Source organism: Macrobrachium nipponense, chromosome 41 (assembly GCF_015104395.2).
Source record: "Macrobrachium nipponense isolate FS-2020 chromosome 41, ASM1510439v2, whole genome shotgun sequence".
Taxonomy (NCBI): domain Eukaryota; kingdom Metazoa; phylum Arthropoda; class Malacostraca; order Decapoda; family Palaemonidae; genus Macrobrachium; species Macrobrachium nipponense.
In genome coordinates, this window is record NC_061102.1 from 19,975,630 (window position 1) to 19,994,744 (window position 19,115).

The 19,115-nt window shown below is 36.9% G+C and overlaps 1 protein-coding gene and 1 long non-coding RNA gene across 5 annotated transcripts in view; one reads left to right on the forward strand and one right to left on the reverse strand.

Moving 5' to 3' along the window:
* Positions 1–1,793: 1,793 nt before the first annotated feature.
* Positions 1,794–13,135, reverse strand: LOC135212570 (lysosomal protective protein-like). Of its 4 annotated transcripts, XM_064246111.1 has the most exons (11): positions 13,009–13,068; positions 12,254–12,363; positions 10,794–10,964; positions 10,216–10,378; positions 9,981–10,115; positions 8,420–8,631; positions 6,637–6,736; positions 6,085–6,233; positions 5,768–5,893; positions 2,888–3,041; positions 1,794–2,133 (listed from the first exon to the last, which is right to left on the reverse strand). In XM_064246111.1, exons 1-11 carry the CDS (start codon positions 13,051–13,053, stop codon positions 1,954–1,956), a joined length of 1,545 nt encoding a protein of 514 aa, XP_064102181.1. In that variant the 5' UTR covers positions 13,054–13,068; the 3' UTR covers positions 1,794–1,953. The 4 variants fall into 4 exon arrangements, with proteins under 4 accessions (XP_064102181.1, XP_064102183.1, XP_064102182.1 ...); XM_064246113.1 differs by lacking the exon at positions 12,254–12,363 and having other exon boundaries at positions 13,009–13,135; XM_064246112.1 differs by lacking the exon at positions 12,254–12,363 and having other exon boundaries at positions 10,794–10,993; positions 13,009–13,104.
* The window catches only part of LOC135212572 (uncharacterized), a 157,449-nt gene continuing 141,957 nt past the window's right edge, over positions 3,624–19,115 (forward strand). The window contains exons 1-2 of the long non-coding RNA XR_010313931.1: positions 3,624–4,119; positions 13,910–13,964. This is a non-coding gene — a long non-coding RNA (uncharacterized LOC135212572). The remainder of the gene's footprint in view (positions 4,120–13,909; positions 13,965–19,115) is intronic.

A 19,115-nucleotide genomic window follows, 5' to 3' on the forward strand; every position in this document is an offset into this window, starting at 1 on the left:
CACCATGTTTAGTCCGAGCCCCTGGAGATCAAATGCACTTAGGGATATTTAGTATATATATATATATATATATATATGTGTGTGTGTGTGTGTGTTGTATCTAGACCGTGGTGTGTGTGTATACGCGTATATATATACGCATATGACAGCGTTATTGATACTGGAAGACACTCAACACCACGTGTTGAAACATGTTCTAAGCATTGTTCCCTTTGCTTCACTCTGGCAAATCTGAGAGAGGTTTATTTCACGATAGGAAAACAATGGATAAATTTAACCTCTGCATCTATTGTTATTTCGCAGATATCCTCTCTCTCGAAGAAGAAGAAGAAGCGACTTCTATTATCTGAGAGGCATCCTCATTTAGGTATATATAGATTTTTCCTTCTATTATCGTTATGTAATCTCTCATTATCTGCCATCTTTCGTTATTTTTATTATTCCTCTATTATCTTTCCACAGCCAGAGTTGGGTGTTTCTGCTCGTCTTAGTCTTTATCATACCAAGAAGTAAGCAAAAGCTGGCCTTGTACCATCTTGCTTCTTAGCAGCCCGAATTTAGAGCGAAAGAGAGAGAGAGAGCACCAGTACGTGATGTCAATCCTATCAAAGGAGCAGAAACGGTTGACGTTGTACTATATATTAATATTATACTCGGGAGAGCAAGACAAATATTTTAGACTGACACGATACATTCTGGGTAACTGAACCTCTCGGCCGCCACCACCAACTGGTTTGATTTAATGATTACTCTATAAATCTTCGCACACTTGTAACGATGTATTTGCTATTACGACAGTGTTTCCACGTCATGAGAGATCACCCTTCACACGGAAATTTCGTGATGGCAGGCATGTGGGGAGGCTGCGGTGACTGGGAACGAGAGACGATCGTTGAAATAAGAGATCTAATGATGCTGAAATGGTATCGCTACCATAGAGATAGACCTATAGAGGATATGGACCAAGAGGGACTGGCGGTTAGTTTTACACGAGTTATAGAACTCCCATTTAGTTGTATACCCAAGTCCTGATCACTTATATACATTCTCTCTACATTATGTTAGTTTAATTCATTATAATTATTAATACCTAGGATGACGTGAAAAACTAACCATTGCAACGCATATTGTCGTTCTAATTTTTTCCCCAGATTATACTTTGGCCAGTAGCACGGAAGAACGTCACCATACACGACTCGTATTTATGCAAGACTTTTGCTGGTTCACATCCCTTTCCTTCTCGAAGGGTCAACTTTGACTTCGTAGGCCAGAGGTCATACCGGAAGAAATATCGAGGAGAAAAGATTTCTACAGAATGCCCTGTCGAGTGCCGTCCTCGACAGCATTTAGACTGGTTGTACTGCTAAAGAGGGTGTAGTAATATGAGCAATGAAACCAGTAATAATGCGGGTCCAGTAACTCATTAGAAGCTTGGTAACGAACAAAGCCCAGAAAGTAGCTTCCACTGTAATCATCGCCTTAATGCCTTGGGGTGGCATGTTTAGCTTATGAAGTGTCCTGTTCACAGTAAATTCTAGAGTCATTAAATCAGTAGGCCTAGGTTATTGTAGTTGAATGAAACTGGTAATGCTATAGCAAAAAAAAAAAAAAAAAAAAAATAAATAAATAAAATAAAAAAAAACTATAGCCTATCTTCATGATAATAGACACAATCAATTCTAGGTTCATTTAAGTCAGTAGGCTCAAGTATTATACCTGAATGAAATTGGTAGTTGTGGAAATTTTTTTTTTATATATATATATATATATATATATATATATATATATATATATTATATAATGTAATCTTTTATTATTGAAGCATAATCACAAGTACTTCTCTAGATACCGTACAGTCCATGAATTAATGAATTAGTAATAAAATCCTATTGCTTCAATTAATGTTCGGCAAAGAGAGAGACGGTTTATGAGTTCAGTGAGCTTGGGGAATTTCTAATAAGGGTCCCCGTTGATGAAAGAAGTTATAAGCTTGAGTACAGCCTCAGGTTTTTCTTCAGGGGCCATATGCCCTGCACCAAGGACTGTTACTAAGTCCAGATTCTTGAATTCTTTGACAAAGCCTCCAACCAAGTTTTTGTCCGAGTAGAACCACATCCTACGTTTGGCAACAACCTGTTGAACGGCCAAATATCGTTGATTAGAAAAAAAATGCCCATTGCAGCCAAATTAAAATGGTATATTTTAACAAAATAAAATGTTAGTCGCGAAAACAGAACATGCAGGAAAAGTTGACTAAGATGAGTAAGTAAACGACTTGTGGTTTGGAGTCTTACTTTACGGCAAAACATTTTTTAAAATTAAAAGTGCCTGGACGGGCTGAGACATATATGAGATCCATTGACGATTATTCTATAATTAAGCGTGAGCTTGTAGAATAGTTTTATGTTAATGGATAATATGCACAAAGCGTAAAATTGTGTTCGAGTCCTATGTACTACCCTAGCAACTATGCAATATATTTATCTTTATGCAAACCACTATTCTCTGAGTATGTAGAGTGAAGGTACATCAGTGTGAGTTTTTTAACGATACGTTATATGCCCATGTGATTAGTATTACTTGCCCTCCCGACCCTCTCTTCTGTGAACACAATTTTAACTTATTGATTTAATATATTACCCATTACCCAAAATTCGTTTATCTACTTCTTTCTTGAACGATGAGAATGATACAACAATGATGAATCCTCCAATTTCCATCTTAAACTCATGTTCTAAAAGAAATCAAGGCGTATGATATTAGGGCCATTATGATTCTTCTGTGATTTTCATTCCTCAAAGCCCTGAGATAAGTGTGTCGTAATTTTGATAATCATTGTTATTTGTAAGTCTATACACGGTCAAAAAAAAAAAAGCTTGCCACTTACCTCTAGATTAAGTTTTTCGAAGAACCACTCCGCTCCAAGGAAATTGCAGGCCATGTCAACGTCCCCAGTGAAGAACAAACCGTGAACCCTAGGGGTTAAGTACTTGTACTGCTCTTCCATAGTGTCGTAATTTGAGCGGTAATCTAAGATATCACTGAAAAGAAAAAAAACCAAAAAAAAAAAAACAAAACACCAAGATCTATGTGAATTTAAGTGTTTTATGGGGGGGGGGGGATGAAATGTTAACTTTGTGTGGGATGGAGAATTCTCAACTGATAGGAAAAAATTTATAAACAATTTATTTTTTTTCAAGGTAATCATTCGCTATTTGCTTTATACATATATATATATATATATATATATTATATATATATATATATATATATATATATATATATGTGTGTGTGTGTGTGTGTGTGTGTGTGTGTGTGTGTGTGTGTATATATATATGTATATATATATATATATATATATATATATATATATATATATATATATATATACAGCATAATTTCTCTAGACTTATAACATCCAGAGTAATGTTTGGCATGTATCCTCTGAAATAAATGTGATGTAAGGAGATCACATGCATAATCAGTCATTGTAGTTAACGGATTTGGAAATGATGGAGTAGTACTTTAATATTCTTGGAAACCAGTTTTAATAAAAGCATAAATATTTTACTCATATATCTCTCAATAGATGGAGCCAGCACACGCAGTGTAAGGTGCAGCCGACTACTTTGTAAATTGTTTGCATTCCGAAATTCGGAATCGATGTTGACTTTTGGGTTACTTGGGTAGTGTAGCCACGTCCAAACCATGATACAATATCCATACTAAATATTAACAATCCACGATCCATCTGCCAAACTAACGAATTTTAAGTTATTGCTATCCAATGTAGGTATGTGTCAGAGCAGAATCGCAGATCTAAACAAGCGTCATGAAAGAAACACTTGATCATGTAAAAAAGTTAGCTATATACCTATATGCAGCCTACACGACAGAAGACCGTCATCCCCATAGGCTTTCACCGGGAGTTAATTGCACTGTCAGGCTCAAGCACATAAGCCTTCAACTACAAAATGATTATTGTCATTAATCTGTGTTGTTCTTGGACTTTTCCTGGTCACCACTTGAATATCGTATCACGAAAGGCTTTACAGAAAACTTGACTTCTGGAGTCTCTGGACTGCACTAGGCCTGGTATGATCACTACATTGACTGTTGGTAAGTACCTAACCGTTGGATTTTATTGTATTTCATTGACAGACAGTTATAAATTACTGTTACTTTGTTTGAATTACCTAGTGTTATAAGTGTTCCATCTCGTGACTTAGCTAGTAATTATAAGAATTCTTGGTATAGGTATGTTGCCTACCTGTACATTTAGGCTAGGTTAGGTGCCGAATTTAAGCGAAATTTTAGTTGTAAAAAAACAAGGATTTTGACAATTGTCATAATATGCAAATACTATGTGTACAGCAGTATTATGATTTACATTACAATGAAATTATTGCTGGAATGAACGGGATATAGGCATAAATAAAGTTTCCTTTAATGATTTGCAAATATTCCAGTGTTTTATATGGAGAAACAACAGGATGAAGAATATACATACAAGTGGGAGAAGCAATTTACATTGCTCTTAGGAACTGAATAGGTGAAGTCATGATTGAAGATAAAGGGAAGGTAACGATACCCAGAGCCAGTGGCGGATGTAAGGGGGCGGGGACACCTGGTCACGTGCCCCCAACCCCATGGATATGATTATTAGAACATTGTTTTATTTCAAGAAATCATTATTAGTAGCAAACATTTGCTTAGTTAATTATTATTTCTGCAACAACTACTACTACTGTGTGTACATATATGTGTGAGCATATGTATATAATCATAAGTGCCCCACCCCCATGAAAGATTTATAGATCCGCCACTGCCCAGCGGCAGTAGAGTTTTTCATTTTTTTAGGGGGGTGGGGGTGGCCTGTGGGTTGGAAGGGTTGGGAAGTCCTTGAGGGCAAAAAAAAATAGAGAAACGTATCATGGAATTTTTTCAGTGTTTGGGTAATAAATGAAAACTGCTTAAATGGTTGTATCAAAATATTAGGACAGTGACAGCTGTGGAGGTGGTTTAGTAAGATGAAGGAGAACACTGGGAGTTGATATACGGCAATAGGCTGTATTTGTGGGTCGAACAACATGACTCCAACAAATAAATGTAGGCTAAGTACAAGACAAGGCGCATTAGGAAATAAATTTTTGTGAGAAATAGACAAGTTTATCAATGGTAAGAATGAAGTTAGCTTTAAGAAATCAAAATGGTAATATGGCGAATAAAATAGCCCACGTTAGCTACTATAATTTTAGATATTAGTTATTGACCAGTCACTAAATATGTCCATTTCGGTAGCAAGATACAGGCTATACTCAGTTTTTTTTCTATCTGTCCATCCGCCTGTGGTGTTTGCGCATGGTAACACTGCGTCTCTGGCTTTAAATAATATCCTATTTCGAATATTAACGGTGTAATTCGCATACAGTAAATTATTAAAACACTTTTCAGTTGCAAATGTACACCCAGATATCCTTTTATTTACCTAAAACTTACACATAGCGTAACTATTTAAAGCCCGGGACGCAGTGTTACCATTCGCGACCACCACAGATGGACAAAACAGAGTATAGGCCTAACCAGTCACTAATTTTTTATTTTTATTTTTACCAAGTACTAACCAATTACCCAGATATTCTTACATATTTAAATAGATTTGATTACTAAATCACCAAAACTCAGAATTTCAACTGCCATCTCCTTTACCGGTACAATTAGAAGATAAAATGAAGACTTTATCATATAGACAAAACTAAGTAGCTACCTGCAAACATCCCATGCTGGCAGACCATCATGAATATGGGCAGCCTTCAAGAATTCAGCTGCGTTGAGGTAGTTGATGACATGGGTGTAGTCAAGGCATGGTGGTGTTTCTCTAGGCATGTTGAGTCTGGAGAAAAAAAATGATTAACAATATTATAGTCCCCCATAAAATGGAGAGAAGAGCCTGATTTTCTTCCACATTAAACTGTTCCGTGACCTCCATTGTTTCTGTCGAGATTTGTCTTTATCGCTTACTAATCATATAAAGCAGTGAGAGGCCAATGATGAGTAGTAATTGCTTTGATACGTTATTCTAACCTGTTCAAGTCGAGGTGATGACTCATTCTTAGGCCCTTCAAGTCAGCCATATAGCGCGTGAGGAATGATTGTGAAGGAGTCTTGCATTCCCCGTATAAGTTGTAGCTATTAAGCTCTCCACCGTAGATTATGCCGTATGCCTCATCTGTCTGTGCGAAGAATAAAAGAATTATTGCCCCTGATAAGAAAAAAAAAAATAATGTTTAAGAATTTGAGCAGATTCCCAAACTAATCCATTTGTACCTTATACTAGTAATAGGTATTTGGCAAATTTGGAAATGTAAGTCTGGTCAGAATGATGGGTTTAAAAATCATGTACTAACTAACTTTTACCGAAGATTCACCTTAATAAATTTATTATGTATTACCAACGAAAATTATTTGAACAAAAAGCTCACAGGTGAATATTGGCTTACTTATACTAGTAATATATGAGTTACTGAAAACGAATCTTTGGTAGGAAATGTACCTATGTAAGTTATTGCATTTTTATAGGGTTTTTGTATTGTAAGGTTAATACGGAAAAAGAAAAATCTTCGAAATGGTTCTTACAGCAGCAAGACAAACGGGATCTGTTGGGTCGTAAAAATTGCAGGTTTCTCTGCTTTCAACACCGCCCTCGCAGCAGTTCTGAACTAAGCTGTCCCAGAGTCTGTGGGGGGAAGGTGAAAATGATATTAATCAAGCAACATTCCCTGTAATTTGGTTTGTAATCTGTCGTTTTAGTTTCAAGCGTTACGCGAGCATTTCACGAGCCTCTCGTTCAGCTGATTAACAGTAAGACGCTAGAGTTGATATTCTGTCATTATCAGTCTTTTCGAGAAAATCAGGAACAAGAACCTTTTTATCTACTTGTATCTAGACCAGAGCTTTGGTATCAAGTGACATCAGAGAAGAAATAACGAAGTTTTTTTTTTCTAGCGAATTGCAAGTTAAATTCAAAATAATGACTGCATCAGCAAAGTTAATTTCTGATGTTTCCTCCTATGATTTACTAAGTACCAGAAGTAAGGTTACAACGCAAGCTTTACAAGGGTATGATCGTATTGACGATTGGAATAAAGTGGATTACTGCCAATGTGCCTTAGATCAAGTAGGCCCTGTGCAAGCCTGAACCTAGGTTAAAAAAAGCAAAAGCAAAAAGTCACATTAACCTTTCCTAGACAGTAACCCGGTATGTATCTATGTACCCACCTTTGGGCGTGTTTAGTGCAAGCCCGTTGGGGATTTTTTTTTTTTTTTTTTTTTTAACTATGTGCCCACTTTTGCTGGGTGTTTATTACAAGCCCGTTGGGATTACCGTAAAATTATAAACAAAACTTTAAATACTATGAAGATAATGACCCCCCCAAAAAATATTTTGAATTTTTCCCTGTGACTGCCATAAATGAATGTGACTTTATCCTGTGACTTTATTCCTACCCAAAATCGTGGCTTTTTTTTCTTGACTTTATTTCCGGGAGAAGGCTGCAGCCAATCAGCAGTGAGAATCAAGATGTTGTCACTGTTTCCATTCTTCCGTTTGGCAACACCTTATAAATACTCTTATCAGTAATACATTCTTGTTAGTAGACAAGTTCACAGGCGCATCCATAACACCATTACAACACAAAGGCCCCCATACACTGAACGATTATCTGAACGGCTGTCTGTATCGTTCGCAAAAACTGTATGGGCTTGTCTGAATGCAAAAGTGGGCGGAGCTTCGTGTCTGAATGATCTCAGCGGGAATCTGTCACGACCAGGTTGCTGGCTTGCAACTTTAGTCTGTCATACACAGATCGTTCAATGTATGGGTTTGTCTGCCGATATAACACTATCGCGCGCGTTTCTTCCAGAGAGGATGCCATGTCTTCTCGAGACAAAATCTTTGTTCAAACTGAAATCGGTCCGGAGATCGTTCATACTGTATGAATACTGTGTGTGTGTGTGGGTCGATAACGACAATAGTTCAGTGTATGGGGGCCTTGAGACTTTTAGATAAGGCTTCGCTGTATAAGCTTGCTTGATTTAAACCAACCACTGCTCAGTAATCGGCGTCCATCTGCGTGAGAATGAGACTTCACACCCTTTGTTAAGCCCTTGTAAACCTTACCTCTTGTGCCTTCCTAGTAGCAAATGAAGAAATTACTAGATTATGTCCAGATCCTTTGTGATTATCCCGATTAGATATGCCTTGAAGTTGAACGGGTTAGGTACCAACGAGTATTGAATAAGACAAACGCAACAAGCGAAACATGAAATCATCTTTGCCGATGTAGCCATTTTATTTTAATGATACTAATTTAGAAAGGGTTTCCCCGCCCCCTCTCCCAGATAAGGGCATCATACTCACGTGACTCCGTAAAGCCCGTGGTAATACCCGAAGAAAATGTTGCCATTATTGCTATCCCGCCAGCTGGTAATACCATTAGCAATGGCGTATCCTTGAAAATTGAGCGGGAAATCCTCCAGCCCCTCAACCACTTGAACGGTCAGTGTTGGCACGTAGATTCCTCCGTAGGATTCTCCTGTGATGAAAAACGTGTTGTTGCGATACTCGGGAAACTGAAATGCAAAAGCGGGTAATGAAAAAGTTTATTTATTTATTTATTGCTCTTAATACATTAAAATGTTTCCCTAGAATAAAATTTTTCTAGTGTACGTGATTATTTTATTTTACGAATTGTGATTATCAGTAGTGTCAGTGATAACAGTGATGTTACGGCGGAAGAGTCAGGCCAAAGGAAAGTACATAAGTAATGCTCCCTTTGGGTACGATAAGCACTGAGCGAAGTGCTTTTGTTTATTTTTATTTTTTTTTTTTTTTTTTACTTTCATTAAAAGTATTCGTGTCCTTCATAATCGCTTCTCGGAACGTGTCCTTTATAATCGCTTCTCGGAACTCAACACTTAATTAAAGTCATGGGAGCCTTCTAAAGCGGTCGCTGGTTGGTATACAGAACAATATGTATGCGTGTGTTCATACTAAAGGTAATAATTACCATTATTTCTGATATATATATATAATATATAATATTAATAATTATATATATATATATATATATATATAGGATACAGGCAGAACAGCTAATCAGTCAGACAAAATATGAAGATATAAGGGCAGTGGAAACAGACTGGTACATAAAAACATCTTATTTTTGCCGACGTTTCAAGACAGCAAGTCTCATTTTCCAGGCTGAAATAAAAGAAATATTGTGGATTATAAATACAAATAAATTATACAAAGAATCTCTTTTAAAAACAAATGTACATAAATATAGATAAGTCACTACTGGAGGTACCAACCTATATATAGAAGGGTTAAGGAGGGCGACTGGAATGTGGGTGGGTACGTGAAAAATAAACAAGCCGGGTATGACAGGTGGAGAGAGAGTAATACCATTGTTGAATAACCAAACCTCCTCCACCTCTCTCTCTCTCTCTCTCTCTCTCTCTCTCTCTCTCTCTCTCTCTCTCTCTCTCTCCACCTGTCGTAACTAGCTTCTTTGGTTTTCACCTGCCCACATTCCATTCGCCCTCCTTTCTCCCTTCTGTATGGGTTGGTACCTCCAGCATTGGCTCATCTATCCTTATATGTTTTTAAAGGGATTTTTCATAATTTATTTGTATTTATAATCCACAATATTTATCCTTTTATTACAGCCTTGAGAATGAGACTAGTTGTCTTGAAACGTCGGCACAAATAAAGATGTATTATGCACCAGTCTATTTCCACTTCCCTCATATATATATATATATATATATATCTATATATATATATATTATATATATATATAATATATATAGTGTGTGTGTGTGTGTGTGTGTGTGTGTACTGCATCTTGTTTCAAAGTTGGCCTTACAAAAAGTTTAATTTCAAAAACGAAGCGAGCAAGAAGCACGTCGCTACCAACCTTATTAGTGAAGAAGTCTTTGAGCGCATTATAATTCGACAAGGCCGTTTCATCATCATTTGTGGTGCAGTTGCCATTGACGTCATAGGAGAAACCCACACAGGCTGGGGCCTCCAAGAATAGCATATTAGCCACCTGCGAAGAACAAGGATTAATTAAATGACTGCGGAATTGCAAAAAGAAGAAGACATCTTTGTTTTGCCTCTTGAATTCTCTGTAGACTCCGATAACTTACTGTGTTCCACGAGTTAACGTTCTCCACTAAGGTTTTGCCATCGAGATCAATTCGGTACGGTCCGAGTTCCGTGAATAGACCTAGCAAGGAAGAGCAACCTGGCCCACCATTCATCCATAGCATCACTGGGTCATCTTTAGGGTTGTTGGAGGATTCTGTGAACCTGTAGAGAAAATTATAAATAGAAAAAATAATTGGCTAAGATACAACTTAGTATTTTTCTAACTGAATCTTAGTTTTACTAGACCACTGAGCTTATTAACAGCTCTCCTAGGGCTTGCCCGAAGGAATAGATGTTTTTACGTGGCTAGGAACCAATTGGTCACCTAGCAACGGGACCTATGCATATTGTGGGACCCAAACCACATTATATCGAGAAATGAATTTCTATCACCAGAGATAAATTCCTCTGATTACGCTTTGGCCGAGCCGGGAATCGAACTTCGGACCACCGGATTGGTAGCCGAGCGCGAAAACCACTCGTTCAACGAGGAACTTTTTTATTAACTCGTGCATATTTCATATCTGAGTGACATGAAGTTTGGCGTGATAATATCGGCCTAATTCTTTTCTCTTACCAGTAGTGTAGCTGTTTGCCCTCAGAACCTGTCAAGTAGCCACTGTAGTGTTTAAAGGGCACAGTATATCCGAGGCCTGGTAAGTCAGTGATCTCGTCCTCTGCTGGAGCACTTGAAGCACAGTGTATGGTAGCAACCACTAGCAAAGCTAGTCTCACCCACATCTTCATCCTGAGATTAAACGCAGTATTTGAGAAAACCTGAAACAATAGTGGGTCAAATGGATACTTGTAAAATAAAGGCCCATCTAGAATCAAGACATTCACAACAAAAATCTGTTAATAAAAACAATATTGTCGCGTACCATTTAACAAAGATTCGTACCACAAACAAAGACAATATCCGCTTTGCTCAGAGGTTAATAATGAGCAGAAGCAACCATGTGTTTTCTTTTTGCCTGTGAGAACCTGCTGTTTTGTGAACATTCACAGGTGCTCCAAAAATTATTCAGAGAAGCACTGGTAAAAATATGTGGGAAAATCATCAAGCTCTCCATTCGAGACTTCGATTTCTCGTTGATTTTGTTTTGTTTTTTAGGGTTTAATTAAAATGGGAAAACCTGCTCAAAACTATCTGCAGACTTTTGGGGCACATCTAGAGCCAGGAATTCACCTTCATTTTTCCAAACCTTGAAATTTGTTTTTAATTTTCGTTTTTTGGTCAGTTATTCGGTTGTCCGCTCAAATATGATTATATAATATTAGAATGAAGTTCCGTTGTAAACCTAGTGTAGCCCAGACGGAAGTGGGTTAAGGGTTGAAACAGCTCTCAGTTTCGGAATGAATGAATAGGGCACCCTAATAGCAGTTTATGTTTACCCACGAAATATACTGGGGATATTGTAAGTCCTAAGTTATATGAGACCACGCGTTATATTTATTAAACTTGACAATAATGTATTGTGATTGTTTATGTTATCGCTACCTTACGCAAGCAGCACTCTCTTTTGTGATATTTAAGTAGATCAGACACCTTCATGATCTTCGTTCTTTATATTTAGTTCCTAAGAGAAAGTTTAGCACATTTACTAAAACTCCAGGTTGATGGCATGAAACTGTTTTGGGTCTGTCCGTGGCACGATCAGAAATGGAGTTTCCTTTGTACACCAAATTTTCAACTATTTTATAAATAAGATGCAAATTACTGAGGCGGTTACTTAATTAGAATTTGTAAATGAAAAAGGGATCACTTGAAGAAAAGCGACCCCAACACACGCTGGGGTCGCTTTTCTTCAGATGGAAAATATTGGGGTCGCTTTTCTTAAGGTGAGGAATTAACAGGGGTTACAGTAGGTTTGATTATTTTTGTACTGAAATTGCAAGACAATACGCTTTTAATTAACTATTGATTGTTTGTCTAAATTTGTGTTTTTAACAAATGTTTAATAAAGTAGTTTTTAATGAATATATATTATATTTTTTCTCCTTTTTTCTATAATATTATGAGCTAAAGTGGGTCACCTGAAGATTGGAGACACCAACAAGCAGGGGTCGTTTATCTTCAGGTGGAAAATATTGGGATCGCTTTTCTTCAGGAGGAAAATATTGGGGTCGATTTTCTTCAGGTGATCCTGAAAAAGAAGGTATTTTTCAGTTTTTGTCCCGAGTGTTGCTGAATATTGATAAAGCTCTTTAACTAATGCTGTTGACACAATAACTTCCTCACGGAATCATTCGAGCATCGTGCAGAGTTGTTTATGTTTTGACCAGTTAAAACACCGTGTTCTGTTGGTGAGATAGATCTGGTATTAAGTTTCTCTTGTGTTGAATATGGAGGTCTACCACGTGCTGACATGGTCAGCTTGTTCTGCACGAACAAATATGTTATGGGGTTCGGCTTTGCCTTGGAATCAGTGCAATGTAATTTCTAAAGTGTCCTGAGCGGTAAAGACTGTTTGCCTTCAGTATCCAGGAGAATCATTACACCTTGTAAACTTATTCAAGTATCACTGTATTCAACTTATTACTATCAAAACTACTGGCAACGTTTAACCAGTGCTGAGTTTTACTATAAATTGTAATGTGGGTAAAATACACATCAAGTGTTCGTCCTAGGATGCTGTTTCAGCTTGGTTCAGCACCTTGGAGAAATCTGTATATTAGACATAAAGATTAGCATTATGTTATTCAGTTCAAGAGTAGGTTACCAATACACCTCACATTGTAGAATTTTCATATGTTCCCAATGCTGAAATTATAGAAGCATATTAACTTACCTTAATCGTGAGTCGTGCAACAGAGAAACAAGGAAGACTTGACATGAATTGAATATATATATGTGTGTGTTTGGAGGCGTTTGAAATCGCGTTACAGATAAGCATCAAATTCCCGATTTTTTTTATTCGTTTTTGTGAAAATGATTGCAGGTTTGGGTGCAAATCTGAAAGGTCTTGGGTTTGTACAATTCAGTTCCAGCTGCTATCGAGTGTCTTTATCGCTGTCATGTGATAGCTTGCTAATTGCTTGGTTAGTTACGGTTTACGTAACTTGCGCCTAGCCCCTGTTCCCAACACCCTCATTTTTTTTTTTTTAATTGTTAGTAATGTCTGATGCTCTAGAAAGCTGCAGGATTTTGTAACTATAGTGCTGAAGAGTGTTTCCCCATCTTAGTGACCACCACACTGAAATAAACGAATTAAAAATAAAATAGGTATTTAGCTTTGGTGTTCTGAATTGAGTTTCCATCGTATACTTAAAATTTATATATGAAAACATAATGCAGACTTATATAACTCTGACAGAGATACCCATTGACAGGAATCTTATTTACATGGTTTCTTTAGAATGAAAAAGAAGTATCATCGCTGATAATGTTGAAAATTGTCGACATTATTTGCATTAACGTCATTTGTTTGTGTTGGGATTGTGAGGTATAGTATTAGAAAATTTGGATAACCGTAATGAGGCTGATTCGATAATTACACACACACACACACACACACACACACACACACACACACACACACACACACATATATAATTATATATATATCTATATATATATATATATTTATGTATATGTAAATATATATATATATATATATATATATATATATAAATATATTATATATATATTTCACTCGTTCCTAAGTTAATGTGAGTGCTTCATTTTTTCAGGGTCCTTACTTAGCCGGTCCTCCATGAGCTCTCGCGCACCTGCCCTTTCAGTAAGGTTAGTCCTCAGTTTTCGAAGTTTTTATTTGTCAGGGAATATTGGTAGCTTATTGTTTTGCTTGCCAGAGAACAGTAAATTCTGTAAATGGACTAAATATTAGTAATTGCAATTGCAGAAAACAATTGAAAATAAATAAAACTTGAAGAAAAAAACTTCAAGAGAGTAATCAGCAGTGGACAATAAATCAAGATGAAAACTTATGCCCAACTTACACTGGCGATTCAAGACCGCCATCAGATGGTGCACATTGCCAAACTCAACAACGCGGATATGATTCATGACAGTTGTGCCTCAGTGGCAAGGTCGGCTTGATGTTGGCCTGCCACCTCGGTGGCCGCGAGTTCGAATCTCGGGCATTCCATTGAGGCGTCAGAGATGTGTGTTTCTGGTGATAAAGTTCACTCGCGACGTGGTTCGAAAGTCACGTAAAGCCGTTGGTCCCGTTGCTGAATAAACACTGGTTCCATGCAACGTAAAGGCACCAAACAAACAAACAATGACAATTTGGTAATAATTTCATTGTAATGGCATCGTAATTTAGCGGTCACGACGTGCGCCACCTTATCTCGCAATGTGTGACCCAGCTGCTGACAGATTTTTTTTTTTTTTTCGTCCAATGACTGACTGATGGCTATAATCGCCAAAACCAGCCATACGACATGCGCGGACTTGAATCGCTAATGTGAGTCGGGCATTATTCATCCTGAAATTCTACAAAATTTAGAAAGTACGAGACTGATTTTATCGTGATGCATTTGATTTTTGCTTTGTTCGAGCTAACCAGGTTATGATTCAGCTAATTTATATAAATTTTGTCTGCAAACATTTGATCCTGGAATTCGTTTATATTGGCAGAGGCGGCGGACAACTGTAGGCCGGCATTGTTTAAACCGTAATACCATCGTTATTTTTCATTGTAGAAGAAAAGTAAGAGCATATTTGGAATCCTCGTTAAAAGCTCTATATGAACAATATTAAAGAAGTATAGCATGGCCAGATATTTGGATCAAAACACCACCCAGTTAAAAATCATCCCCTAATGTCATAGTTATTTTTCACCATGGAAGAAAAGTAAGATCATATTTTTAATCCGCGTGAAAAGTTCAATCAGAATTGTGGTTTCTTATTTTTCTGTGAATAATAAAGAAGTTAGCATGGCCGGATATGCATATCTTAACGGCACCTGGGTTAAAACCATTCCCTATAAAAATCTACATATATGGTTTGACTTTTGTTCGTAGTTTCGCCGTCTATAGCGAACATATACATACACAGTTTGACCATCAGCTTCATACATAAGATATACATGTTTTATATATATATATATATATATATATATATATATATATATATATATATATATATATATCCCATTGAGACCCCTTGTCCACGCATCTGTACTAACTTTAAAGGTCCAGTGCGGTCCTCTGGCCATTTAAATTTCGCGCGCTTGATGAGTTTACGGCGATCCAGACTCCCTGTTCCTGTGATTTGATCATCCTTGGTCGGCCCCAACAACTACGTCGCACTCCAGCAGACGAGAGGATGAACGATAATCAGAAAAAAATTTCTCTTCCTACATCTTGTAAGTAAAATTCCACTGGTTTAATTTGTATAATAGACATAATCACTAGTGTCTTGTAGAGCATATCTGAAGGAGTTATAGAGATAATTTAAAGCTTAGTTGAGTTGAATCTCTTAAAACGTATTCTTGAAATGTTTGGTAAAGTGGCTTGTGCAGTATCGTGGACATTGGGACTGTACATGTATGTTTTAAAGCTATTTTTTTCTAAAATTCCAGCTTTATCATGATAGAAGATGATTTTTTCGGCAGATTAACAGTGCCTTGACTAAAAGACGTTATCATTAGTCAAGTGAAGTGATAATCGTGTTAAAAAATATATATATTAAGAACTGAAACAGAGCTTTTCGAGTCCAGACTCGGCAGGCTTGTCAGTAATCTGCACTTCAGGTCTCAATGCCCATTATATGCACAATTTTAATGTGGTTTTTAATTAGGCTTTAATATTGTAAGGTATCTTCTCTATGAACGCAAGTCATGGTTAAAGACTGTCGTAATATATAATAATATTGTTGTTATTATTTATCTCATATTCCAGCTCCACTCTCTCCTCCTCCTCCTCCTCAGCCTCTCTCTCTCTCTCTCTCTCGCTCTCTCTTCTCCTCTCTCTCTCTCTTATCTCTCTCTCTCCCTCTCTCTCTCTCTCTCAAAAAAAAAAAAACAAAAAAAAAAAAAAAAAAAAAAAATTCACTTTTTAATTTTTTTTAAGCGCATTGAATCTTCACAGGTACGCAGGAAGATGATGCTCCTGATCTCGATTTTGATGTCAGTGACATAAGTGATGATGAGGACGAGGAGTGGACACCTGCTGAGCGAGGGACATCAAGATATGAAGATGACACATCTTCTGAAAGTGAGGTAGAAGAGGAGGAGGAGGATGAGCAACAAGTTAGCTCGTCATCTGGTCATACCAGACAAATGTATTTCAAAGTGGACCCATCATTTTAAAGGACAGCTTGGACAACATCCACAAGTTCCTGAGGATGCAGTCACTACAGCTCAGCTTAGGCCAATTGATTATTTTGAAGCCTACATAAATGAAGATTTTTTGATAAAAATAACTAATGCTACAAATCAACGTTATGTTGCTGAAAATGGTATATCTCTAGGTGTGACCAAAAAGGAAATGTCAGTTTTTATAGGGATAAATTTTGTGATGTCTGTAATAGGGATGCCTAGAATTAGAATGTATTGGGAGAGGTATACTAGAATAGATTTAATTTGTAGAAATATGACCAGAGATAGGTACTTCAAAATTAGAAGCAATCTGCGAAAGTTGTTGATGACAATATGATTACAGTAGCTTCAAGAAAGTGTGATAGATTATGGAAGATAAGGCCAATTTTGGACAGTGTTCAGCTCAAAGATGTTTAGAGTTACCTAGACCAGGTAAAGTAAGCGTAGATGAGTCCATGATACCTTTTCGGGTAAGTGTAGTCTGAGACAGCATGTGCCAGTAAGCCTAATCCAGATGGTTTGAAATGCTTTGTTTTAGCTTCTCCTAATGCACTGTTTTAGATTTTGAGATATTTACAGGTAAAGAACCTCTCACTGAAATCGTTAGGGAACATGGTGTGTTGCCAGACAGGAACGTTGGTATTGGAGAAGCTGCTGTTCTGAGGTTGTCAGAAGCGTTGATCCTGGAACTATCATGTACTTTGATAGATATTTCACATCTCCAGCCTTACTTTTAGAGCTGATCAAGCATAACTTACATGGTACAGGTACTATAAAAAAAGAACATGCTTCCTAAGGGTTGCCAAAACTCAAGTCTGAGAAAGAGATGGCAAAACTAGGTAGAGGAGCTACCTACAACCAGTGAGATCTGATGGTGCCTATGCCATAACACAGTGGCACGATAAGAAAGTAGTTCTCATGGCTTCTACTATCCATTCAACTGAACCTCAAGATGAATGCAAGAGGTGGTCTAAAAAGGAAAATAAGCACATAAAAGGTGAACAGACCTGCAGCAGTTAGGGAGTATAATGTTGATATGGGAGGAGTTGATGTTCATGATCAGATATTATCTTACTATAGGAGTTCTTCTTAAGACAAATAAGTGGGACAGTCCGCTGCATTCTACACTTTCTTGATGTAGCAACAAGTAATGCCTGGATGGAATACAAAGTCAGCTGTGGTGAACTTAAGAAGTATCTAGATTTTTAAAATGTCACTAGCTATTCAGTTAATTGATGGTGCCCTTTGGTCAAATGCAGGTCAACAGCAGGGCCCAAGTGATAATCATGATGAAGAGGATGAACCAAATTGTTCAGCTGAGATGCCAGTGGAAAAAAACGCCAGAGGTCACAGCCACTCCCCAGCAAGAAAATTCAGAACCAATGAAGCCAAGCACATGCCACTTGCACTTCCACCCAACTCAGAGTTCAAAAGGTGCAGAAATCCTGGGTGTATGGAAAAATGTAGAATTATGTGTTCCTCCTGTGAAGTATTTTTGTGCTTAACTTCAGGAAGAAATTGTTTCATTGCATTTCACTCCCCTTAGTAGTGTTTCAGCATGTTTTCTTGTTCTATATTATGAATGTTTGATACATTCCTAATTGTATTCAATATATTTTTCAGGTTTATATTTTCCTGAATTCGTTCTCTCCAGTAATCAAACTCAAGAGTTCAAACGAATCAGTAATCATAATTGATGGAGAAATGTAGAATTGTATGATCCTCTTGTGAAGTATTTTTGTGGTGAATGTTTGCCACTGAGTAAGGTTTCAACAGATTTCCTTAATTTGGTAATTTGCTTACCCTTTGTATGAATACTGTAATTAATTTTCTCGTTGATATTTTGAATTATTTCCTTCTCAAAAATAATGGTTTAGTTTATTTGTTCTTCTCATAATAAATTTGCAAGCAGTTTCTGTTGTTTCCTTTTCAAATAATCAATGTATGTTCAATAATATTTTGATAGCTAAGAGACCTGATGTCCAGCTTACTGTACGTACTGATACACTTAAGGGTGCAAATCAAATCGAAAAAGTAATTTTCTACTAAGGCCTTATGCCTGTATGAATGTGCTCAGTGAAGGTCAATCGATTATCTTCAATAGTTTCTGTTCGGGACTCAATGGGATATATATATATATATATATATATATATATATATATATACACATATATATATATATATATATATATATATATATATATATATATTATATATACATGAGTCTATAAGATGAAAAGTTTGCATGTCTTGTCATACTTGGAACATCCACCAATAGCTACAGAATGTGTTATTACATAGCACTAGGACTTTGCATTGATCTGCTACTTTCCTTTTCTTGGTTAATTGAAACTTGATGAAAGTGAAAGATCTGTTTCAAATCCTTTCGGGACTCGGTAATAGTTTCCCATATGGGGTTAATGCCGTCAGTGCATCTCAAGCGGTGCACTGTAGGCATTACTTAAGGTACTTTGCAGTGTCTGTTCGGCCCCTAGCTGCAACTCCTTTCATTGATTTTACTTTACTTCTGTTCTTATTCTCTTTCTTCTATCTTATCATAACAATTGATTAATGGTGCAACCGCAAGGCATTCCTCCCGTTACACTTTT

Coding starts and splice junctions, on each gene's coding strand:
- LOC135212570 (XM_064246111.1), bottom strand. CDS start 13,053: ATGTCAAGTCTTCCTTGTTTCTCTGTTGCACGACTCACGATTAAG. Junction 6,234..6,636: donor ATCCCGTTTGTCTTGCTGCT/GTAAGAACCATT, acceptor TTCTTCGCACAG/ACAGATGAGGCATACGGCAT. Junction 3,042..5,767: donor CCAGCATGGGATGTTTGCAG/GTAGCTACTTAG, acceptor TTTTCTTTTCAG/TGATATCTTAGATTACCGCT.